Source organism: Xenopus tropicalis, chromosome 8 (genome assembly GCF_000004195.4).
Source record: "Xenopus tropicalis strain Nigerian chromosome 8, UCB_Xtro_10.0, whole genome shotgun sequence".
Lineage (NCBI taxonomy): Eukaryota > Metazoa > Chordata > Amphibia > Anura > Pipidae > Xenopus > Xenopus tropicalis.
The window spans coordinates 79,314,135-79,339,966 of record NC_030684.2 but is presented as its reverse complement, the minus strand read 5'-3'; the positions used below and the strand labels follow the sequence as shown (position 1 = coordinate 79,339,966).

Below are 25,832 nucleotides of genomic sequence, written 5' to 3'. Positions count from 1 at the left end.
TTAAAAGAGCTGGCAAACTGTCAGTAATGCAGAATGTTAACTACCTATATTGTACTTCTTCCTTCTGCCTTTGTAAATAGAGCATACCAAAGGAATTTTCAAGTAATAATGTACCAACAAATCCCAGATATTCTTTGCTCTTCTATATGAAAATAAGCCTTTTTTAAATAGGACCTAAATTAAGTCTGTGACCTAAATTTTACAGAGTCAGTTGGTACATTGCAGATGCACCAAAATAATCGGCAGCACACATCACTTTAATGCTGAATGCCAGGAATGACATTTACCAATGCTATTGCTCCAGGCAAAACGCCACCTGGCAACTGCAACAACGATAAAATTCTGGGAAAAATGCTGTATATGCAGCAGTTGTAACACAGTAAATGTAATGCACGCTTAAGCTGCAAGACTAATGATGATGAGCCCAATCAGCTACTGAAAATAAATGCAAAGGTAATTATATGTAAAATATTAGATCTAAAACATAAACCCAGCATTCAGTGTCCTTAGTGGTATAGATTACTTCATATATTGCCTTCCCTCCCCACCCCAAAAAGAGGGATTGTTTGTCCGTACATTGTACGGACAAACGGACAAACAATCCCTCTTTTTGGGGTGGGAAGGCATTTCTTAGTAGCTGAATGCACAGAAATGTCCTAATGTCCTATTTCTACATATTGATAATGGGTGAGTGCAGAGGATTTTTTGCGGTTGTTTATACTTCATATATTGGCAACATGATAAAAAGTGTGTATATAAAACCCAGATTGGGATTGCAGACTCCAGCAACAGTGTGCTTAATTCAAATAAAGTGGAGGGGACACTCCTTGCCATGATCACCTTGGTGACCATTTTGCTATAATAATGGCGCCCCATAGTGTTTGTAGTGGGTACCCAGGAGCCCATTTAATACAGTAAAATGGTTTTTAAAAAAGATAGTAACTAAAACATGATATTTAGTGTGAGAGAAATGCTGGGTTAGAGGTGGAAGGTGTGTATATTTCTCCCAGATTTCTCTCTTATATATATTAAGCTCCAGGGAAAGCCGGTAAAAAGGGCCCTGGAGTGAATGGAAGTGAGCGGGTGGGACTTCCATTCACCAGGCTATCCAGGTTTTGGTGAAGCCTGGCTAATTAGTGGCCTTGTTAGGCTTCAGGGGAAACCCCTTTAAACATGGTGTCTGCAGAGTGACTCACTCTCTCCCTTCCTGGGGAACTGCCTGCATGCAGAGCCGGACACAGTGAGTAACCAAACTACTTTTGTTTTTTGTAGAGTTGGATGCTAGATCCTCTCTATTGCATAGAGAGGGAGCTGCTGTATGTTTAGTTAGAGTCGGACAGGCTAGGATTTACTTTTATGTTTTGTTTTCTGATATACTCCTGTGTGCCGGTTATATGTGAATAAAGCTGATTGCGGTCAGCTTAAACCTATGTGCTAGGTGTGAACTGTTGTTTTCTGAGACCAATCTGATCCCTGCAATCTACCTAAACCCCCAGAGACTGCACTGTTTGGTCGAGTTGCCTTACATATGGTGGAGGTTGCTTTGGCAATAAAAAAAAAAAAAAAAAAAATTTCGGATTGTTTTTTTTTTGTGGAGATTTAAAGGGCCAGAAACCCAGTTTCAGCTTTGCATTATAAAGTGTTTTGCTGCAGGGCATGATGGACGACGTTATCAAGGCCCTGATACAGGCTACGGCTGCTCAGCAAGAGGCCACCAGAGTCCAGCAGCAACAGCTGATCGCAACCCGAGAGGAACAGCGACAAGACCGGGAGCTCCTCAAAGAGGTAGTGCAGCAGCTAGCTGCAAGGAGTGTTGCAGCACCTCCTACAGAAACTGCTAAACCAACTGCTATACGAGCCAGCTACTATCTTCAAAAGCTAACAACAAGTGATGATGTTGAAGCGTACCTTTCCACTTTTGAGAGGATAGCAGAGCAAGAGGACTGGCCTAAAGAGCAGTGGGCAGGCCTGGTGGCGCCTTTTCTCTCTGGGGAACCACAAAAAGCCTATTTTGATCTGGATCCTGTAGCCGCTAAAGATTATGACAAACTAAAAGCTGAGATTTTGGCCCGACTGGGGGTCACCCTCTCGGTCCGTGCCCAGCGTGTTCATGAGTGGATGTTTATGGCAGAAAAGCCTCCACGCTCCCAGATGCATGACCTAATTCATCTAACTAAAAAGTGGCTGCAGCCGGAGACCCTAACTGGGCCACAGATCGTGGAGCGGATAGTGATGGACCGGTACCTTAGATCTCTGCCTTCTGCTTTGCGCAAATGGGTAAGCCATGCAGACCCAACAACTGCAGACCAGCTTGTGGAAATGGTAGAGCGGTACATTTCTGCTGAGGACCTACTCAGTTTTCAACAAGTGGAGCGCACCTTGGCTCCCAAGGGGAAGCTTCCTGCATGGAAAAGGGACCTACGACTGATAAGAGCATGCTCCAACGTGGAGAATCTACAGGCGCTAGGCCCAGACACTACCAAAATGTGTCAGGAGGGACCCCTCCTCGTAGAGGACCTAATAAAGAATTGGTGCGGTGTTTCCGGTGCCATATGCTGGGACACTTTGCTGCAGACTGCAGCCTAACTGATGAACCAATGCAGTGTGATACTGCCTTAACAAAGAGACGTACGTCAATGTATGCTCAGATTGTGTGTATTGCCCTTCCAAAGACAGGGAATGATAAATACCTGTGTGATGTTATTGTGGAAGGAAAGCCAGTGAATGCATTATTAGATTCTGGTAGCCAGGTTACTCTGATGAAATCTGTGTTGGTTGAAACCCCTCAATATGGGCCTGATACTGTAGGGGTTACATGTATACATGGGGATACTCGCGAGTATTCTATGGCTGAAGTGGAAATCAAAACTGCCTACGGGACATTAAGGTACCCTGTAGGGTTGGTTCCCACTTTACCACATGATGTAATTTTGGGGAGAAACTTTCCACATTTCTGGAAATTGTGGGAAACTGACAAGGTTATGGACCAGTCCTACTTAAAGGGAAGCCACCCTGACTCCGGTGGTAAAGTGTCTGAGGTTGTACCGGAAGGTGGCGCTACTATAGATTTTCCCTTTTCTGTGTTAGCAGGGGAATCTGATGAGGTAGGCATGGAATCCCAGGTTGACCAGACTATACCAGGTGGGGAAGACCATGTAGACCCGGTTGAGGAAGACAATGACATGCCTGACCTGGAGATTAGGAGGGATAATTTTGCTTCAGAGCAGTTAAAGGATCCCACACTGTCTAGAGCAAGGGCCAATGTAAAAATGATAGATGGGAAACCTATAGACTCTGACTCTAGACCCTCTTGTCCCTACTTAGCCCTCCAAAATGATCTGCTATATCAGGTAGTAGAAAAGAGAAATGACCGGGTGGAGCAGCTGGTTGTCCCAAAACCATACCGGCGTATGGTACTTGACCTCGCACATAAACATGTGATGGGCGGACATTTAGGGGTAGAGAAGACAAAGGAGCGAATTTTGCAACGGTTTTTCTGGCCAGGACTACATGGTGAAGTCGAGCGATACTGTAGTTCCTGTCCAGACTGCCAGTATTCGGCTCCTAGGCCGCATTTTCGTAGCCCTTTGGTCCCTCTCCCTGTGATAGAGACACCATTTGAGAGGATAGCTATGGATTTGGTGGGTCCAATAGTAAAATCTGCCCGGGGACACCAACATATATTGGTAATCATGGATTATGCTACCCGATACCCCGAGGCCATTCCTCTACGTAATACCTCCTCTAAATCCATTGCTAGAGAGTTGGTAAATGTCTTTAGCAGGGTAGGAATCCCAAAGGAAATACTCACTTACCAAGGCACCCCGTTTATGTCCCGGGTCATGAAGGAGCTGTGCAGGTTGTTTAAAGTGGTCCAACTTCGCACTTCTGTATACCACCCCCAGACTGATGGGTTAGTGGAAAGGTTCAATAAAACGCTCAAAAGTATGCTTAAGAAGGAGGTAGACAAGTATTGGAAAAATTGGGATTACTTGTTACCCTATTTAATGTTTGCCATAAGGGAGGTCCCTCAATCATCTATGGGGTACTCGCCGTTTGAGTTGCTATATGGGAGGCACCCAAGGGGCTTGTTAGACATAGCAAAAGAGACTTGGGAGGGACAACCCACCCCCTTTAAAAGTGTCATTGAGCATATAGGCCAAATGCAGGACAGAATAACCGCGGTGATGCCCATAGTAAGAGAGCACATGGAACAGGCACAAGAAGCCCAACAGAGGGTGTATAATAGGGGTGCCAGAGTACGCAATTTTGCCCCTGGGGATCATGTACTAGTACTAATACCCACCGTAGAAAGCAAATTTTTGGCAAAGTGGCAAGGACCCTTTGATATTCTTGAAAAGGTTGGTGAAGTAAATTATAAGGTTCGCCAACCAGGTAAAAGGAAACCTGAGCAGGTTTACCACGTCAATCTTATAAAACCCTGGAAAGAAAGGATATCATTGTTCACCAAGCCTACTTTATCTCTAAGGGCAGAACCCCTAGTGCCAGAGGTTAAGGTGGCAGACTCCTTGTCAGACACTCAGAGGAAAGAAGTACAGACCTTTGTAATCAAGAATAGGGATGTTTTTTCTGAGAAACCTGGACGAACCTCTTTGGTGAAGCATGACATCATAACTGAACCTGGGGTAAGGGTTAACGTAAAACCTTATAGGGTGCCGGAAGCTAGACGAGAAGCCATATCTCAGGAAGTTAAAAAGATGTTGGAGTTGGGAGTCATTGAGGAGTCACATAGCGATTGGTCCAGTCCCATTGTCTTAATACCAAAACCGGATGGGAGCTGGCGCTTCTGCAATGACTTTAGAAAATTAAATACTGTCTCCAAATTTGATGCCTACCCTATGCCTCGTGTGGACGAGTTAATTGAGAGATTAGGGACGGCTAGATACCTGACAACCTTAGATTTGACCAAGGGCTATTGGCAGATTCCCCTGACGAACCAAGCCAAAGAGAAAACTGCTTTTAGTACTCCCGAAGGTCTGTTCCAGTATGTAGTGTTACCGTTTGGCTTACATGGAGCCCCGGCGACCTTCCAACGTACCATGGACCAAATCTTAAGGCCCCATAGGCAATACGCAGCAGCGTACCTTGATGACGTGGTTATCCATAGCTCAGATTGGCAATCCCATCTACCTAGGGTACAGGCCGTGCTTGATTCCATACGAATGGCCGGTCTGACAGCTAACCCAAAAAAATGTAGCCAAGTATTTGGGGTACAACATTGGTAGAGGGCTAGTTAAGCCTCAGCTTAACAAGGTGCAGGCAATTCAAGACTGGCCTAGACCAGTCACAAAAAAACAGGTTAGAGCTTTTTTGGGGATCACTGGTTACTACAGAAGGTTCATAGCTAACTTTGCCACTATAGCTGTCCCTCTGACTGACCTTACAAAAGGGACCAAGTCCATAATGATCAAGTGGAACTCTGAGGCAGAACAGGCCTTTCAGACCCTAAAAAAAGCCTTATGCAGCCAACCAGTACTGACAACCCCAGACTTCACAAAGAAATTTATTGTGCAGACTGACGCATCCGATGTGGGAGTCGGAGCAGTACTGTCCCAAATCAGAGAGGGTGCAGAGCATCCTATAGTTTTCCTGAGTAAAAAGCTGAACATCCATGAGAGAAACTATGCTACAGTAGAGAAGGAATGCTTAGCAGTGAAATGGGCGCTGGAGGAGCTTAGATACTATCTGTTAGGCCGCCAGTTTACATTAGTTACTGACCACGCCCCCCTTAAATGGATGTGTGAAAATCGTGAAAAGAATAGAAGGGTGACAAGATGGTTCCTGGCCCTTCAGAACTACAAGTTCACAGTGGCGCATAGACCGGGGTCCCAGCTGGGGAATGCAGATGCCTTATCCCGGGTGCACTGTCTTGAGGCTAGTTGTGTTCCGACCCCTATGTCGAAACAGAGGGGGAGGGTATGTGAGAGAAATGCTGGGTTAGAGGTGGAAGGTGTGTATATTTCTCCCAGATTTCTCTCTTATATATATTAAGCTCCAGGGAAAGTATGCCAGCAGTGAAAGAGTGTTCTTTCACTGCATTCGGCTTTTGGAAAAGCCGGTAAAAAGGGCCCTGGAGTGAATGGAAGTGAGCGGGTGGGACTTCCATTCACCAGGCTATCCAGGTTTTGGTGAAGCCTGGCTAATTAGTGGCCTTGTTAGGCTTCAGGGGAAACCCCTTTAAACATGGTGTCTGCAGAGTGACTCACTTTCCTCTTTTCCTGGGGAACTGCCTGCATGCAGTATGGAGAGAGCCGGACACAGTTAGTAACCAAACTACTTTTGTGTTTTGTAGAGTTGGATGCTAGATCCTCTCTACTGCATAGAGAGGGAGCTGCTGTATGTTTATTTAGAGCTGGACAGGCTAGGATTTACTTTTATGTTTTGTTTTCTGATATACTCCTGTGTGCCGGTTATATGTGAATAAAGCTGATTGCGGTCAGCTTAAACCTATGTGCTGGGTGTGAACTGTTGTTTTCTGAGACCAATCTGATCCCTGCAATCTACCTAAACCCCCAGAGACTGCACTGTTTGGTCAACACATTTATGCAGCAATTTACAGTTACTGTATATTCCATGCCAGTAGTAAATGTTCTGCTTTTGCAAAGAAAGCTCTTCCAGTTGTTAAAGGGGCACCTGACACTGACTCTTACATGATCTCTACAGCTTTCAGTTGCATAATAAATCGTGAAAAAATAATGGGTTTTTTTTTTGCGACAAAACAAACGTATTTTGCCACACAAAAACGAATCAAGAAAATAAACATCAGTAAATGCCTTCCCTCAGTGTACAACTTTTCTATAAAAAATGTTAATAACTAATCCTACATAAGGTGTATAGGAGTAACTCTATGTAAGAGATACACACTATATAACAGCAGATAATGTGACTGGCATATAGAAGGATGGCATAAAAGGCTAATGCTAAATGGAACTGATTCTCGGCCTGCGAATGAATTTGCAAGAATGCATTTCGGTGCCAAAATCCTCTACTTGTGCCTGCACCCCACCAAAACAGTGGCTCCAGGTGCAGTCACAGAAGGCTGATGCCAGCAGAGGGGCTGATACTTGACCTTTATCTGCAGGCCAAAAATCAGCCCTGCGTGACATTAGGGTGGCTGGAGCCAATGCAGTACTGTAAGCTTTTCCGTTTTAACGAAAGCAGTTTGAGACACATCCCGCCCACTAAGCTAGGCTAGCACTCAATGTCACACAATGGGTATTATTAGCAGGGAGAGATGCCAGTATTCATATTTTTGCCGCCTCTTGAGAACGCAGAGAGCCAAGGATACTTTGTTCTTAATATAAACTCATGCAGGGTGACAGATGAAGTGGGACAGCACCACTGGGAACAGCTTTCTTGAGCCCCAATGAAGGCAATCTCTTAAAAAAAAAAAGTACTGTGCAGCATATACAGTAAAAGCTATTGGGTAGGGTAGTGTGTGAGGAGATAGAGTTTTTTCATTGAATAAACATAGTGAGTATTCATTTAGAAACATTTACAAGATTATCTTACAAATAGAATGCATAAAACATAGAAGCATACAGTATTAAAACGAGTGAGTTGAATGAATTTCATACCATATACATAAAGATCTGCTATGTATATGCAAGCGGTGAACAAAGGTTTATATAGGCAAATGGCCCTCTGACCAATGACTGGGTCACAAGAGGTAAGACCCCTTATTGAGTACTCAATGTATATTCCCTGGCTCCAAGAATGTCCATTAATATTAATGTTTTTCAAGAATGTACATTTTTAAAACAAGAATATATACTTTTATATACAAAAAATATTTTAACATGTATATAGAAAAACTGACTATTAAAATATTGGGCCATGGAATGTGTATTGATCACTGATTTTGCATGTAGTATTTTTAGTGAGATTAAAAAAGTGCTTCCATTATACTTGAAATTTATTCTGGTGTGCTCCCACAATTTCTGTGCAACAGTGCATGAACCATACCAGCCTTATGTGAGATGGCACAAGGTTCAGCTCAATCTCTAGAATAAAGATGTGAAAATCCCAAGGTGCTGTATTATACATCCTTAAGACTCAGGACTGTGCCCCGTGCAGGAATAATATATGGTTTGTGCTATGCTGCCACCATGTGACCAAAGATGGAAGATAATGACTTCAATACTGTAATCCTCTAGTTGTTTTGATCAAAACTTCCAGTTCCAGTACAGCAACTGAAGGGTCATCAGAAATCTTGGGGCCCTGCACAAATTATTTGACTGGAGCCCACCCATGAACAGTACCAACAATTCTGACCATGCGCTACATAGAAGATCAACTAGCAATTTGGTAGCTTTTTCTAGAACAAAAGGTTTTACTTGATGGATGTATTTATTTTCAGTTACTATAATACAAACTCACAAATCATATTACTGAAAAGAAGGGGTGTAACTATAAAGGAAACAGACCCTGCAGCTGCCCAGTAACTACAGGGGGCCTGTGGGACTGATAAGCAGCTACAATGTATGTTTATGGAAAATATCTTGTTCCCAAAGTTTAGGGGCCCAATGATCTTGCTGAGGGTACAATAACTAGTCATTCCACTGCTGAGAACTTCACATAGGTGATAGCTTATATAATTCACTAAATAGATCCCAATATCAACAGCTGATGTTACTCTATAATAGGTAGTTTAATTAATGTGTTGGTAGAATTTATCTTTTATTTTTTAATTCATAGGTCAGTGGAGTTTGCCCTAAGATTAAACCTTATATACCTGTCTGCCTCGTCATGCTGCCCCATGGGCCAAATTTGACCAGGCTCTTGGCAACAGCCCAGCATTTCCCTCCTAACGGTGACCCTGTTTGCCCATGGCCATTAATGTATTATTTACAATAACATCTATATCAGTTCATTTGTTGCTAGATGGCAATAAACTTACATACAACTATAAATACAACCACTAGTACTAACTGTAGATATTAGTATCACAATAGCCTTGGATATTCTGATTGATCAAGAACTCATCCAGGCCCCTCTTAAAGGCATTAACAGAATCTGCCATTACCACATCACTAGGAAGGGCATTCCATAACCTCACTGCCCTCACCGTGAAAAACCACCTACGCTGCTTCAAATGGAAACTCCTTTCCTCTAATCTAAAGGGGTGACCTCTGGTGCGTTGATTGTTTTTATGGGAAAAAAGAACATCCCCCATCTGCCTATAATCCCCTCTAATGTACTTGTACAGAGTAATCATGTCCCCTCGCAAGCGCCTCTTTTCCAGAGAAAACAACCCCAACCTCGACAGTCTCACCTCATAGTTTAAATCTTCCATCCCCTTAACCAGTTTAGTTGCACGTCTCTGCACTTTCTCCAGCTCATTAATATCCTTCTTAAGGACTGAAGCCCAAAACTGCACTGCATACTCAAGGTGAGGCCTTACCAGGGACCTATAAAGGGGCAAAATTATGTTCTCATCCCTTGAGTCAACGCCCTTTTTTATACAAGACAGCACTTTATTTGCTTTAGTAGCCACAGAATGACACTGCCTGGCATTAGACAACTTGATATCAACAAAAACCCCTAGATCCTTCTCCATTAAGGATACCCCCAACACACTACCATTCAGTAGATAGTTTGCGTTTATATTATTTCTACCAAAGTGCATAACTTTGCACTTATCAACATTGAACCTCATTTTCCAGTTTGCTGCCCAGTTATCTAATTTTGTCAAATCGCTCTGCAAAGCGGCAGCATCCTGCATGGAACTTATAGTTTTGCACAATTTTGTGTCATCAGCAAAAAATAGAAACAGTACTGTCTATGCCCACCTCCAGGTCATTAATAAACAAGTTAAAAAGCAAAGGCCCAAGGACTGACCCCTGCGGTACTCCACTAACCACACTGGTCCAATTAGAAAATGTTCCATTTACAACCACTCTTTGTACTCTATCCTTCAGCCAGTTCTCTATCCAATTACAAATATTATGTTCTAGGCCAATATTCCTTAATTTGATCATTAACCTTCTGTGAGGTACTGTATCAAACGCTTTAGCAAAGTCCAAGTAGATGACATCAACTGCCATTCCAGCATCGAGGTTCCCACTCACCTCCTCATAAAAGGCGACTAAATTAGTCTGGCAAGATCTGTTACGCATAAAACCATGCTGGCACAAACTAATAGTATTGTGAACTGCAATGTATTCAAGTACCCTATCTTTCTTTTGGTCTCTATCTGTACCTGTCAGTAACAGTGCACTCTCTCAAAAGAATGCTCTTTTACAAGGAAATGGGCAGAGACAAATGGAGAGATCTGATAAGAAATGCATACTGAGCATGCAGAATAAATCACTCAATGAGAAAGGGGTAAAATGGGGCAAACAGTTATCTTGTGAAGCAACAGACAGGATCTTTTAAAGACACTAAAATAACAGCATATGTTCCGCAAAAATTGGCTCATTACCAGCTTGTCTTGCAGTAAAGCAGCTTTAGCAATCTTTTATAACAAAAATACTAATGTATTTCTTGCATGAATTGGATCAACGACACCTTTTCAGATAGGGATATCCTAAATAAATTCTTCTGCGTTCATGTATCCAAGTATCTCCCTACTTCTTTTAAAATGTAATTAAATATTTTGGCCACTATGTCTGTCATAAAAGTGAATGCGTTTCGTCTGACGCTGCCATTCAAAGTTTCCAGCATTTTAAAAGCTGGGTTCTTTTTGGTTTAAAGGCTTTACATTTGGGGGTGTGACTACAAAGTGGGAGCAGACAAACGCATTTTCAGCATGGCCATGCTAATTCTCATTACACCCCCCTCAGCCACTAACTTGCTGAACTTTAAATGGACGCTAATATGTCTCTTGTATACGTAATGCCTCAGAACCCGACACGACACGACGCCCTATATCTGTTTAAGCAACGTTCCATTACACTATGTTGTATTATAAATCACAGATTGCAGTATTAATAGCTATCGTTTAATCCCAATACTTCGTCTCCCACAGACTATCAGTCTCGATCAGTTTACACATTTCGCCTACAACAGACGTCACTTCCGCCGGTGAACCAATCAGATCTGCTGTATGCAACGGTTGCACAGCAACAGGCGGAGTCTACCAAAGTGAGAATTAGAAGGGGCAAAAAGCTAAGACAAGGAGCCGGTTTTCAGAGGGGGTCCGGTGAGATTTATGTTGCAGTTGTGCGGTTAGGGGAAGCATTTATAGCGGGATGTAAAAGAGGGCGAAAAATATTTAGAGCTAATAAACTGGTAAAGCGCTTACATCTTACCCTACTGCGGTGTTATATACGCAAAGGTAGATATGATTCGCAGGTTGTCGGTATGGAGTCCTGATGATTTTGCACCATCATCCAAATATGTATCGTCAGTAATTTATATGCTCATAGCACACACAATGGCGCCAGTGTAGGGAGTGTAATGGGGGTATTACGTTTTCCAGCAGCTGATAGTTGACAAACAGAGGCTCTTGGCTGATTCTGTAAGTGTAAGCTGTAGGGCCCTCAGTTTAGGGATTCTATTTGTTGATTCTATAGTGCCTTCACTGTCAGTGTTCTATGTAGTTATGAAATTCACTGTACATGAATAGCCACACTCATGAATTACATTACAGCCCAACTTGTGCAGGTATAAGTAGGTTTTTTTTGCTTGATGTTGGTCATTGACCTGGTTAGTTACATATGTAATACACTATGCGGTAATGACAAATAAAATTATGCTTTCAAATTGGTTTTATTGGATGTGTAATGAACAGTTTGGTTATGACATGCCACGTCTTACAGGGCTTATTGCTGGGGGTTAGCTACATATACTAATAATATACGTAGTAATAACACTGCGCTAAAAGTAGGTAATAAATAAAATGTATATGTAATACTAATGTTCCTTCTAAGCTATGCATTTGTGGATATTTAAATTACGATGTCAGGGCACATGCATTAGAACCGCCCTTTTACATTATTGAGGCCACTAGAAAATAATGGGGGATGTCATATCCTTGAAATGTATTAATCATTATATTTTGGAGGGACCACAAAATAAAAAAACCTAAGTAAGGGATGAAAAATAAAGTTTTACTGTAATAAATTGTGGTGCGCAAAAAGAATTTTGTATGTAAAGGCATAATTTAGAATTTTTTTAGACTTGCGCATAGTTTTTATAAAAGTGCTCAAATAGGTTTAGGAAGTAGGCACAAAAGAAAGTTTTTGCACACACAGCCAAGAAAAAAAGGAAAACTTGGTCACTGAGGCTTGTATATTTATATTGGCGTCAGATGGTATAAGAAGTGTAATTTCTAGCTGTTATTGTTTGTTGGACCTACTTCTAATAAAAATTATAATTTAGTTTCTTCACAATAATGATGTAACTGAAATATATTTTACCTTTCCTCCTACAGTAATGGCAGAGGTTCACATCATAGGGCAAATTATTGGGGCTAGTGGCTTCCCCCAACACAGCCTGTTTTGCAAATGGGGAGTACACACAGGTAAGAGTCATCATTTTGCATTTTAAATGGATCTATATATCAATTGTACATAAAAAAAACACAGTTTTGTTTTTTTGTGGAGCTGTACGCTGTTGAAAATGTGGTATATGCATTCAGTTGGCCCCACTTTTATTCTAGTACAGGTATGGGATTCCTTATACGGAAACCCGTTATCCAGAAAGTTCTGAATTATGGAATGCCCGTCTCCCATAGACTCCATTTTAATCAAATAATTCAGAATTTTAAAACAGATTTCCTTTTTCGCTGTAGTAATAAAACAATACCTTGTAATTGATCCCAACTAAGATATAAATAATCCTTATTGGATGCAAAACAATCCCATAGGGTTTAATTAATGTTTTATTGATTCTTTAGTAGATTTAAGCTATGGAGATCCAAATTACCCTTGGTCCCGAGCATTCTGAATAATGGGTCCTATACCTGTAATATATTTTTAAGTTTGTGATGTGAAGAAGAAATATATGCGTCAGGTGACCCCTGTATTTATTCTAGTAATGTGAAGTGAAGGAGAAGGCTGTGTTTGTATAACTTAAAGCCCATTTTTGGCTTTACTTTACATAAACAATATAAAAGAGTCTTAAAGGAAATGTTAATGTTTTGAGAAAATCTTGATATATAAGATACTGGTGTGGCTCTATCTATTATTAACCATATGATATTTCTATTTGTAATAACATCGTTCCCTACCATAACATTTAGGTGGAGCCTGGAAGCTACTTTCTGGGGTTGTGGAAGGCCAGACACAAGTAGATCATCCACAAAATGATGACATGGCATTCTGGTCTCACCCTATTGACATGCACTTTGCTACTAAAGGATTACAAGGTAAAGTATGATAGAATAAAGAATAAAATAAAGAATCTGTTAAAATTATTGTAATCACATTGGAGCCCCTGCACAGGCTCCCAACCCTAACCCTACCCATTCAAATGAACACACTTTACCTACCAAAGGTGCAAAGTACATTATGTACTTTAAATGCTTGTATTTCCCCCACTTAGGTTGGCCAAAACTTCACCTTCAAGTCTGGCATCAGGACACATTTGGTCGTAATGAACTTTATGGTTACAGCTTCCTCCACATCCCTTCCACCCCTGGTACTCACTCATTGCTTAGCCCAACCTGGCGACCCCTGGGAACATGGCAGGAGCAAATATGTCAGATGTTTGTTGGCGGCGGCCCACAACTTAAGTCATCCAGCCTGATTTATGGAGGGTCTGATCGCTACCGTCTGCAAACAGTGGCCATGGGGCAAGTACATCTCCAATTAACGGTCATACTCAGGAACTTTGAACGATACGGGGTGGAGTGTTCTTGATTTTGCAGAGTGCTAAGAACTTGTTCCTGGTTTTCCAAATGATTATTTTTGGTGCCAAGGACATATGCACTGAAATAATCAGCAAGACATTTTATGGAATTACTTGTGAACACCTCAAACAGAATCCTGCTCAGTATTTAATGAGCCCCTTTTCTCAACCCTTCTTAATAAACCTGATACTTCATATCTCTTCTGTACCATAATCTGGTAACATTTATCCTCCTCCCCTTCTACTAACATCTCTTACACTTTCCCAAATTGTCTGTTACTTCTGATATTAGCCATTTTCCTCATTGTATCACTTTTTTACTATCCTTGCTTTGTTTTCAGCCCTGTTATAAAGCACACTCCCTTTCTCTCCTTTCATTTTCATAATACCTCATTCACATCAATCACTTACCAGAATACATTTATATATAAAGTAAATTGAATGTTTTTGTTTTTAAATACTTTTCAGGCTCTTTTGACGATTATCTTAAATCAGTTATAATGTGAATGTGATTCCAATGTCTCTGCTGTCAGCTGTGCTATATAAACCATGCACAGAAAATTGCCCTGTTTGACATAGGTTAGTTATCTGAGAAATTGTAAAATGTGCCTGCTCTTACTAAATGGTTTTTACTGCAAATATGTTTTTTAGATAAAACTATATTTTAAGAAAAAGAAATGGTAAGCGAGTATTCTTTGCTGTAGGAAATAATGTTGCAATTTGTAAGCCACAAGAAGGCTCTGTAGGTAACTAGAATTATGCTATTATTTAAATATTACAATTAACGGGGAGAACCCATTTAATAAGGATTTAAAAAAATATATATGCTAAAAGTTGGGTAACAAGTAGCGTTAGTCAGTGAGTAACTAAACAAGCAAATATGAATTTGGCTAGTAAATAAACTACATAATTATGGAGTTATGTAATTAAAGTTGCAGAGATTGCTACAGGTTTGCTATAGATCTAATCAGTTGGCATTTACTGGTCACCTGTTGTTTATAAAAGTTAAAAAACATTGGTTGATATGGGTTACTGCACCTGGGCAAACATAATGCCTTTTTTACATTTTGCAGTTAGTTTGTAATCCACAGGATTCCTTAGTCCTTTATCTTGTGAGAATTCTACGTTTTTTTTTTTTTTTTTTTTTATAATGCTGTAGCCAAAATACATTTTTGACCTGCAGGGATGTCATATTAGGTGCAGCAAAACAAGTGATACCTGGGATTTTTCCCAGTGCAGTTTCTTTAAGGGAAAGACGTGGCAGAAATGACTGTAGCTTGTGCTAATCTGCTACAGTTGGCACAGTTAGTAGTGGACTGTGGTCACCAGTGATTCTTACTGTAAAATGGGATCTTCCATTCTTTATTTACGTCAATAATTATGTGCTTTGGCATTGGGAAGCAACCAAAGACTTTTTTAGCTGCGATCCCAGGTATTACCACAACCAAACAGTCTGATGTTATTCATGAACAATTTTCCATTAGTGACTCTGACTAAATTTTATAGATAAATATTTTGTTCTGTTGCACTTGTACTAGTGTTAAGCAAGATCTTAAACAAATATTCCTTTGACCTTAGTTATGACTAGTTATGTATAACTAGTTTTTATAGCAGCGACCAAGAATTTATATACTGTATGCATATGAAGGATTTCATTTATGCACGTCTAAAGAAAAAGAATTTGCTAAGAAATCTTGACTTTTCCACCACTCATCAAAGTGACTTCCCAATAAAGTAGAGCGTATACAAGTTGACAGCTATATATATATATATATATATATATATATATATATATATATATAGCCTCCATGTTGCCCCTTACTGGTGTCACTGGTGGAGCCGCATTTATCAGGGACAGATCTGCATATTAATGAAAATTATACTGTTGGAGTAATTTTTTTCACTTTGTTGCCATAATTTTATTCTTTTCTGGTGTGTTATGTTTATTTTGACATTTTATTGGGCTGTGCTACTTTAATAAATGTGTACCACTAAAAGGCCTATAAGCTTGGATGCATTATCTGGCAAATGTATATGAATCCTGCATCCCTGCTTTTACTGTTGTCTTAACAAATACAAATAGATAATTTGCACTCTGCTCAATAATAATGGATGTAAAATCTGCTTAAAACATACAACACAATTGCCTCATATAAGGAAAAACAGTAAAATTAGAAACTGTAAGTGGTGTATCACAGGTTTACAGTGAAATCTGTGACTGTGTTTTTTTAAGTACTAAAAGGGTAGACTGCAATTGAATTCATCTGTGTGCTATATTTATAGTTTTCGCTCTCTCTTCGAAGAGACAGGCAGTTTGGAACATAAAAGATATTAGGGGTAATTTAAGCAGGGCAGGGTTCACATGACACTTCTTTAATTTTCACAGGTCTCTGAAATGTTGCATGGGAAGACATTTTGAAAAATTGTTTTCAGATTCTTTTTTTTACAATTTTTCTGTGTTTTTTTCTGGAGGGGGGCCTTTGTTGTCCCACAATTTGTTATTTATTTTTGCATTTGCAGAAGGTTTCTTACAGAATAACTATATTTTGATTTTGTAAATTCCACAAAAACGTTTTGTCGGTGGCCAAGAATGATTTTTTTATTGCATATTTCATCTGTAGTACAGTCCAGTTTTGCGAACTTTGCTTTTTTAACATTTAAACAATTTTTTTGCACAAAAGCCTAGTGCATTATTTCAGACATGCTCATTTTTAGTGCAGGGGAACTATATTTCATCTCCTGATCATGTCATGACCCAGCCCTGGGTTTCCTGGCACTGTAACTGTTAGATCAGCAGATTTGCCCTGATGTGTTTTGAGAGATCAGCACAGTTTTGCAGAAAAAAAAAACATCCAGAAATTAATGGCAGTTTAAAATACTACATCATCCTCTTCTAGCTTTGATAGGTGGTCTTGGCTTTCAGAGCTTTTACCTTTAATGTAAAAGCAGAAAAGGCTATATAATTTTTTTTTCTATCTTGAGAAAGGTCCAGGAGTTGTTACCGAACAGTCATATTTTTTTTGCACTAATAAAGGATATTTTTTACTTGACTTTGCAAGTGCTGTGTTCATTCATTGTCTAATATTTTTTTTCTATATATATGCAGAGACTAAATTAAAATAAGGTATTAACTGCATTACTACTTCTTGCCAGGGAATGGTGCATTTTTCTTTTTTTAATATGCCTTTTTTGGCATAAATCCCCTTTGATGCTTAAGAGTCCAGAGGCACTCCAAGTCTTGCAGAAAGTGCTGGGATTTGGAAAGGCTTGTGTACTACAACTCAGAGGCATATTTAGCCAAAGGAATACAGACAATTGTAAGATCTTTAGGCTCTTTTCACTTGTATAGGACTCTGGAGGTTTCTTCTGTGGAATAGTGTGTTTTCATAAATATGCCCCAAAGTATTATTGGAGTGGTTTGAGGTTTTGCAGTAGTGGCAGTTAATACCAGGAGGTGTTTATTAGAGCAACTTGTCACCCTTGGAGAGTGACATAGGGTTAGTCAGTTTCTAGGAATAAGATCAAAGGCAGCAACTTCCAGCAAGCAACACATTTCGGTTCATTAACTGTTTTTAATGAACAAGGCTCTATTTTTTCTAGACAAGTAATAATAATCATCCTCACGGCCATCAAGCTCATTATTGCCTGGTAAGGTTTTCATTACAGGGAAACTATACTCCCTGAAAATTGAATATATTTTACATAAAATAGCCAATATTTCAAACATTATTTCATATATCTTTATCATTCTTATTATCATTATCATCACATATTTATAACACCCGAATAAAGCTTTTTTTGAGTATAAAAGCTTATTTCTCTAGCTCACGTAAGGACTAGGCTCACACACAAACCCTGGGTGCTCATACTGCTAGTCAATAGGCAGAGGTAAGTCTTTACTTCCCAAGGTTAATAACTGCATTTGTTCCTGTCAGGTGTTCAGTGAGTAAGCACACACAACATCACAAATGGGGATTATGTAAAAAGACTTTTTTTTACTAATAAGTCACCTATTTAAATTGAAACTATATGCTGTTTTCTTTTTTACGTAGTTTAAAAATAAGTAGTTAACCATGACATTATCATTATACCACAGCCTTTCCTTACTATAACACAGCATGTTTGTGACAAGGGACAGGAGGAATAACTTTAACGAGATACTGACACCAGAAACTAAACTTTTTTTATGATAACATTGTCTTTGCATGCTATTTATAATTTATCTTAAAAGTATTTGCCCAGTGCTTTTACATTACCTATCTGATCCCCCATGTTCCTCTATGAGGGGGCTGCCATATTTGTGCAGCAGGAGTCCGTTAGCATTAGGAGCTGTAACTGACAGGCTGAGAAGGGACAATCAGGTTGACAAAACAGTCCGGTTTAAGAACTTCAAGTAACAATTATGTACAAAAGTAGCCCTATCAGTGAAAAACGATCAACATGACCTATAGGTACATGTTTTATGTACATTCATATTTTGAAGAGTAGTTTTTTTGTGACAGTATCACTTCAAGGAAGTGTTGGATTTCTTTTTAGCAAGTGAGAAAATATAGGGTTATTAAAAGTATCTGTAGTACAAGTTGATCCAGGGACTGGTCCAATTGTCATTTTGAAGAGATTTGGGGGTGCTTCGGGCGGTTGACTTTCTCAGGACTGGCTGGCAGTTGGAAAGGTTACATGTAGACATAAGGGGTTGTAATTGATGGACGTATGTCTTTTCTCAACAAATTTACTGTTATGGTTGAGTTCTGGGAATCCTAGGGAATATTTTAACCAGGAAGTAAGTGTGAATTTATTCTTCTTCTGCTCTTATTCAGTAGGTTATCTCTAATCTTTCACAACAGTATAATAGTGTTAAGCAGAAGTTACATTCTAATCAGCTTTTTATATGTTGTAGATCAGACTTCCCCAAGATCTGGTGTTTGCACTTGGGGGGGGTGTTTGCACTTTAACGGCACATAATTCTAACAGTACTTAAGCTGATATGCTAATCTAGATTCTGTTGTTCTTTTCTGAAGTGATTTCATTTGCTTGCCTTTCACCCCCCCCCAAAAAAAAAACCAAACATTGTGACATGTATTGCAGGGGCCACACTAATGAGAATCTGAGATCTCTGTAACATATAATGCTGGAGCTAATGTGTCACCACCACATACTGCTGGAGCAACTCTTTAATGAAGTACTAGGACCACTGTTAAATAAATTGTTGGATGCACTGGGGCCACTATGATATGCATTTGTGGAGACTCTTGTTACGAAATGCTAGTTACTGAAAAGTGGGTGGTTATGTGAGTGGGTATGGCAAGAAATTAGTGCAGATCAAAAAAAACCAAAAAACTTCAAAAATACATTTTAGCCCTTTATAAAATTAAAAGCTACATTCTTAAATGGCTTCACAAATCCCTAAAATATTTTTGTCAGTCCTTTTATTATTTAATTTTTTTTTCACTTGGTAATTGGCACCCTAAAGTGAGCAAATGCTCAGATTAATTCAGCTCTTTAGTAATTACCAGAAATGATTTGAAAAGCTGGAAACCTACTGACTGTAACTGGTCAAGCAGAAGGAACATGCTCAGCTCCCACGCAATACCCTTAAAGAATGTCATTTCAAATTCAATGTTATATCTTGCAGATTGCTTGGTCCATCACCTACTGTTTTACAGTGCAACACTGATAGACATACATTTGGCATTAGTAGGGACAAGGAGTTTGTCAATTTGTCTTCCCCACTTCTCATGCATAGGTGAATTTAGCAAAGAATAGCATGCCAACATGTTACTCGTGCTTCAGCTTTATAATGAGCACTAGTAACAGCAACAGGCTTAAAAATTGTGCAAATACATTTAGGGGCAGTTTTATCAAATGTGAGATTAGATCTCACCGCCAAAAAATCTGCCTACTTTCTATTCATTCTTATGGGATTGTTATAAGCCCATTTATCAATGTGTGAAAGTTAGAGTTCTCCATGTAAGGAAGAAGCACACCAGCAGAACGGCAAATGCCTTTAACACATTTATTGCAGAAAGATGTGGCAAAAGCTTTCAGGGAATATCCCCTTCTTCAGGTGAAATGGGGCTTTGAAGCAGCTGAGGAATTGAATGCACCCTATGGAATTATGTAAGTTGTGTGCCAAAGAATTAATTACTGCTGAAAGTTCACCATTTGATAATTATTCTTTTAAAAATCCCTTAGGTATGGCTAAAAAGTGGGTGAATTTTTCTGTCGTAAGATAAAGCTGCCCCTTGGGGCAATGTCCCACGGGAAGATAAGTCAACTGTGATAAATCTCTGCTACCGCAGGCAAAAAGCCTTTTCACTTGGAAAAACCGAAACGATGCGCAGGCCTTTCCACGAGCGATTCCCTCCTATTCCTATTGCCAGTGGAAAGACTTCTGGGGCGATTAATTCCCCAAAAGCCCATAGAGTCTCTTTTAAACAAGCTAGGCATTTCCTATCGCTACTTCTACCACTTGGGTTAAATAATAAATAAATTTTATACAGAAAAGTGCAGAAAGAATTTATATTAAGGGGTCTATTCACTAAAGATTGATATAAAATAACGCATGCGTTATCACATAAAATGAGGGGTAATGTCTCTTCTCTAAATGCAGCAGCAATCAGAAGTAATGCTAGGTACTGAAGAGTGCTGGGGCACAGGCCCACATTTATTCCAGTCAGTAATGTATGTATAAAGTTCACCTTCTTTTAGTTAATGGCCTTCATTCCCTGTATTTTATTCTGTATTTCACTTGCTTTGTACTACTTTTAATTTTTTTCTCCACCTTTCCTTTTCTCCACCTGTGTTAAATGCCCCCATAGTATGATAAAGCAAACCCATACAAAGTCATTACCTGGCAGCCCGAAATGTAATAAAATCGCTAACCTTTTCCTGAGAACCATCTCTACCAGATAGCCTGTAAAATAGAGGCCCGGTAACAACCACTTTAAACAGGCGTTAATCCTATTGTGCCCTGTTGCATGAATTAATAATATGCCTCATAAAATATAAAACTTACAAAACCATAACCTTTAATAGAGCTACCTGCATAAAACACATTTTCAAAATCAAGAAGATATAAGCATACAAGGCAAGAAGGCACAAAGAAAATATCAGTGTATGTAAATGTTAATTTGTATGCTGCTGCTTCTCCGCAAACATATGGCCTGTCTCACAATGCAACAGATCATCTGCCCAAAATTAAGCAAAAACTGTTGCTTTTTCAGGAAACAAATGGTATGGCCCTAGAGCTGTTGTAATAGCAAATGAAGTACATGGTACATTCACTTTCACTGCTGCTATTGTTCAGCCCTTGAGCTATTGCAATTCCCAGTGGTGTACTTTTAATTTGGCTGCTGTCCTTAAAACCAGCATAGCAGAAACTCAGAATTTAATGTGAATACAAGCTGGTGCTTTTAAGCAAGAATATTGCAGGGCCTTAGTAAATAGTACAATATATTTTCTTTGTATCAAATACATCCAGTTCATCCCAGTTGTCTTTGTTTAGGCAGGTTAGTCCTAAACTGATGGCTCCAAAAGATGAAGGGCTTACTGGAATCTGGGTCGGGTTTTGGCCATATTGGGGACAGTTATGGCCATCTGTGTCTCAATTTTTTACTTAAACAGGACCTGTCACCAAGACATAAAAAGCTGTATAATAAAAGTCCATGAAACCCAAATTTTCTTTTTATTAACGCATCCATTCCCATTATAAGGGCATTTAAAAATCCCAGCTGTCAATCATATATTGCCTGCCCTGCCTCTATGCCTTAGGCATTGAGGTGGGGCAAACCATAACTTTAAAGTTCCATTCAACACTTCCTAGATGTCACTGCACTTCTCATATACTCCTCCTTCCTAACCATCTAATTGTGTAGCCAGTACAATGGCCTGGGCATCTGGTCCATAAACCAGGTTTTGGGATGATGCAACGCTTGCCTTACTAACAGTGTCCATAAAATGACAACTGCCTGCTTGCTGTGATTCCAAGGCTGAGGAAAATAAAATTAATATTTATATAGTGTAAGTAAAATTTATTTTGCTTTATTAACACAATATAAATATATTTTGAATTCTTAGGGTGACAGGTCCCCTTTAAAAATTTTTACTTAAAACGTGTTGGGAAGAATGGTTTGGCAGCTGCAGCTAAGCACTAATATTATCAGGACCCAGAAACACCATGATACATATTGAAATGCTTTTAGTTTGCCAACTCATTTTAGACAAGCAATATACAGAGCCCAAAACCACTACTTTCAGTTGAGCTGCTGCTTGTAATAAATCATATATCTGCTCCTCAGAAATGTTTTAGTGTAACATGAAATACACAGAGCTTGGTTGCTATTTTCTAAGCAATCATTTATATATTCAGTCTGACTGATAATTCTACACAAGAAAATTCAAGTCACAGAAGTGCAGAACATAGCTAGGAACATTTGGTTTATGCACTATTTTCTAAGGTAGCCTATTGTCATGCCCTAGGGACAGAGCAATATTTACATACTGCAGGACACTAAGATAATAATAACTGTTAGAACTAAACAGGAGACACAATTTAAAATTAAATTCAGTTTAGAATCTGGTATTTTGAACAGAATATAAATATAATACCAAGAATGCATTACTTGAATCTATGAGCTGCTTAGTAAGGATTGGGCAGGTAACTTCATTAATAGCTTTAACTGAATGCTGCTCATATGGGAGTACATTCAGATGTCTGCATAGACAGGGCACTGCATAGACAGGCATCACAATAGCAAATGCTCTGGAGTTGGAGCAAATGAAATGCATTTTGTTAAAGCCTCTTAACCATGTCTGTACCATACTTTGAAAACCAAATTGTACAATTTAAAAAATATACTATATATACAGAACTCTAGTATTGGGGGGAAGTGAAATGCAGGCCGTAAGGTTCAAGCCAAGTAACCCTAATTGCTGACTAACCCTAACCTAACTGCTACCTTCCATGCCAATTCTTAAAATATAGGAGGGCCCAGGGGGCACCCTTGTTTGGGAGTGTTATGGGTGGTCCCATGTGATATCAGGATGGGGTGCCTCTCCTTCTGTATATAAGACAGTGGGATAGTCTTGTTGATTCTATTCAGGAATGCTGTAAGTCCAAAATCTGCGGCACAGCAGAGCTTGATTCGGGGAAGGAGACCCTATAAATAAGGATTCATTCCGCCAGTGAGTCGTCAGTTTGAGTTACTTTAGAGCTGCCTAAGCTCCACCCAGGAGCCTAGAGACCCAAGTCCTTAGAGTACTGCAACCTAAATTGTAGCGAGTAACCTGTTGCTATTTAAATATTCAGTCAGATTCGTACTGTATTGCCAAATCTTGTTAGATAAAAGTTATTAACTCTTTAAGAACCAATGACAAGCATTCTGAGTAAAACTGTACCAGACCGTCAGTGTACTAAATTTAAGTTAGCCTGTAATTGTTAATATTTTTCATTTCATTTTCATCAAACAGATACTGGTTGCCTGAATTAAAACACTTTCCCTTTTTAGACAATAGCATCCAACATGAATTAAAGGACACAAGTTGAAACCAGTAAACAATAATTTTAACATTTTATATTAATCTAAAGCTTTTAATAAAACCAGCTTTCAAATATTCTCAATTTAAAGGGATGTATAGTGTAATTATAATGGTGTGCAGTGCACAGTGCACAGGACTGTAGAGTACTGTATACGGTATGTACACTAATAAGTCAGGGAATTTTGTATGTGATTGCTGTGTTGCCTTAGTAGTCCAGAGAAAAGGGGGAGTCTGTGTCTGTTTCCTGTTGTATGATCTGATCCAGCTGCATCAAAGACTTTACTCCCATCAACCTTAGGCTGGAGAGAAATGTGCCTGCTCAGCCCTTAAGGTGGGGGTGGAAATGGGCAAATGTTATTAACCTCTTAATTGCCAGAGAGATGCAATAAACCAATATCCTCACCTCTTTTATAACCATATACATTGTAGATAAATTATGGAATACTTAAAGTAGGATAGCCAGAACTTCCTACAAAAGTGTAAGCAGTGAGATTTATTTAGAAAACAATTGGAAACTTCAATACCTTGCCTTGTCAAGAGAAACAAATTGAATTTTAACATAGAAATATGTTCATGCTGCATTAATTTCCTTTCATGTGACAGTAACATGTAGCATGTACAACTTCCAGCACCCTCTGACAGCTGATGGCGGATGTACTCCTGGCCTTCTCATATAACTACTGATTTTATGTTCCTTGGCCATGTTTCTTCTTACATGGGAATGCATTGAAATATGTACTTGGCAGTTGAAGGGGGTTTGACCCATACAGTACAATCAACACAACTGTCCCCTTGATAAATCTCACTGCATATAAACCTAAACCTATATGCTGATTTCCATAGGGCTGTTGTTTGTATGGCAGCTGCCAACATCCTTTGCAAGCCATTGACTTACAACAATGCCATACAAAATAATTAGCCCAGGGGTGTAACAGATGGAAAACATAAGAGTTCTGGATGAACTTTTGAATGATAGAACAGCAGGAAGTGAAGAGGAACTATGGCTCCACTTCCTTTCGGCTGACCTATGTCAGGACAGATACAAACTGATACACCATGATTGCAGGATTATCTGTCTAAATGTCTGTTGCCCCCGACTTGTCAAACATTCCCAGATGCTCCGGGAGTATGGTCAAGTATGGCCAAACTGCCGGACCAAATTTTGGTATGTGAAGTCTGCATTAGGGCAATATTGAAACCAAGACCTGAGGCTGTTTATACTAAATGCCTCTCTTAATTGTTGTACAGATACAGCTTTGAGATCAACTATAGCATATGTTGATTTTCAGTGCCCAGTGGCATAACTAAATGTTACTGGGCCCCACAGCAAATTCAATTTAGGGGCCTTAAACACTGTTCACCTATCCTACTAAGATACATTGAAATTGCTTGTTAATCAGGGCCTTACTGGGGCCTCCTACACTCCTGGGTCCCCTTAAAACTGCCGGGTCTGCTTACTCTGTAGTTACTCCCCTTGTCAGTGCAGGGAGGCCATATAGCATATAGCACACGTGTGTGTATGCTGCCTGTTCATGTAGAGTAGACACTGGTAGATTTTTTTAGTTCTATTTCACTATTATTGGTGTAAAGGTCACATTATTTTGCCTTATGATGTGAGACATGGGTATTGTACATTTGTAAATAAAGCAGCTGGTTCCGTGCACTGGTTCTATTGGTGTGTTTACCAGGAATGATTGAGTTCTCCTGTCTGAACAAACAGAGGGCAGGAAAAGGGAAGTGTTGGCATTTCCACCTCCCTGCACCATGAAAAATATTTCCGTCTGTCTGACTTGTAACCTGTTATTATGTCCACCCCGCACTTAATCCTTAATATGCGTGTTCTCCATAATGCGCGTGTAATATCCTACCCACTGCACAGTGACACAGTCATACAGGGAGAAAAAAGCTGTGGGGGTGGAGACAGTCAAGTCACCTAATCTCAGCCTTAAAGCAATACTTTCACTAAAATGTAAGCGACTAGTAATGATTACAGACATTTACATAGAATCTTCCATTTGGGAGAGATTATGTGTCCATAAAGGGTCTATATTAAGCTGCTGCATGCTCTAACAATATAGGAAGTGCTTTTGTAAGATTTTTCTACAAATCGTACCCATTTTGGGCCCCTCACTGCTTGTACGTTGTAGTTGTAAGTAAAACTCTCATGGAAATACATATTTTTTTTATTTTTCACTTACACATTAATTCCCACTGGTTATTAGTAACAATGTATGATAGGGCCTCATACATCTCGTTATGTAAGTTTCCTGAAGATGGTTCCTAAATCAATTGCATGTTAGTTATAAAAGTTTCTTCTTGTAACCAATACCTATTCATGTCATCCCTGGCACTGCATGATAACTTATACCTTTGGCACACTTGTAGAAAGTTTATCAGAGGGGTGCACTCAGCACAAGAAATTGTACACAAGAATAGGTCTGTGGGGAATAGTATTAAAGTTGTCCTGGATTTTCTTGAAC

At 39.5% G+C, this 25,832-nt stretch overlaps 1 protein-coding gene across 6 annotated transcripts; it reads left to right on the top strand.

The window, feature by feature from the left end:
• Nucleotides 1-1,177: 1,177 nt before the first annotated feature.
• Nucleotides 1,178-14,792, top strand: b9d2 (B9 protein domain containing 2). 6 transcript variants are annotated; one of them, XM_002939390.3, is made up of 4 exons: nucleotides 1,178-1,240; nucleotides 12,398-12,487; nucleotides 13,208-13,333; nucleotides 13,510-14,792. In XM_002939390.3, the coding sequence occupies exons 2-4, from the start codon at nucleotides 12,400-12,402 to the stop codon at nucleotides 13,824-13,826; spliced, it is 531 nt and encodes a 176-aa protein (XP_002939436.2). In that variant the 5' UTR covers nucleotides 1,178-1,240; nucleotides 12,398-12,399; the 3' UTR covers nucleotides 13,827-14,792. The 6 variants fall into 6 exon arrangements, with proteins under 6 accessions (XP_002939436.2, XP_004917152.2, XP_002939434.2 ...); XM_004917095.4 differs by lacking the exon at nucleotides 1,178-1,240 and adding an exon at nucleotides 11,003-11,106; XM_002939388.5 differs by lacking the exon at nucleotides 1,178-1,240 and adding an exon at nucleotides 11,056-11,164.
• The last annotated feature ends 11,040 nt before the right edge of the window (nucleotides 14,793-25,832 follow it).

Coding starts and splice junctions, on each gene's coding strand:
- b9d2 (XM_031891560.1), top strand. CDS start 11,583: ATGAATAGCCACACTCATGAATTACATTACAGCCCAACTTGTGCAG. Junction 12,488..13,207: donor CAAATGGGGAGTACACACAG/GTAAGAGTCATC, acceptor CATAACATTTAG/GTGGAGCCTGGAAGCTACTT. Junction 13,334..13,509: donor TGCTACTAAAGGATTACAAG/GTAAAGTATGAT, acceptor TCCCCCACTTAG/GTTGGCCAAAACTTCACCTT.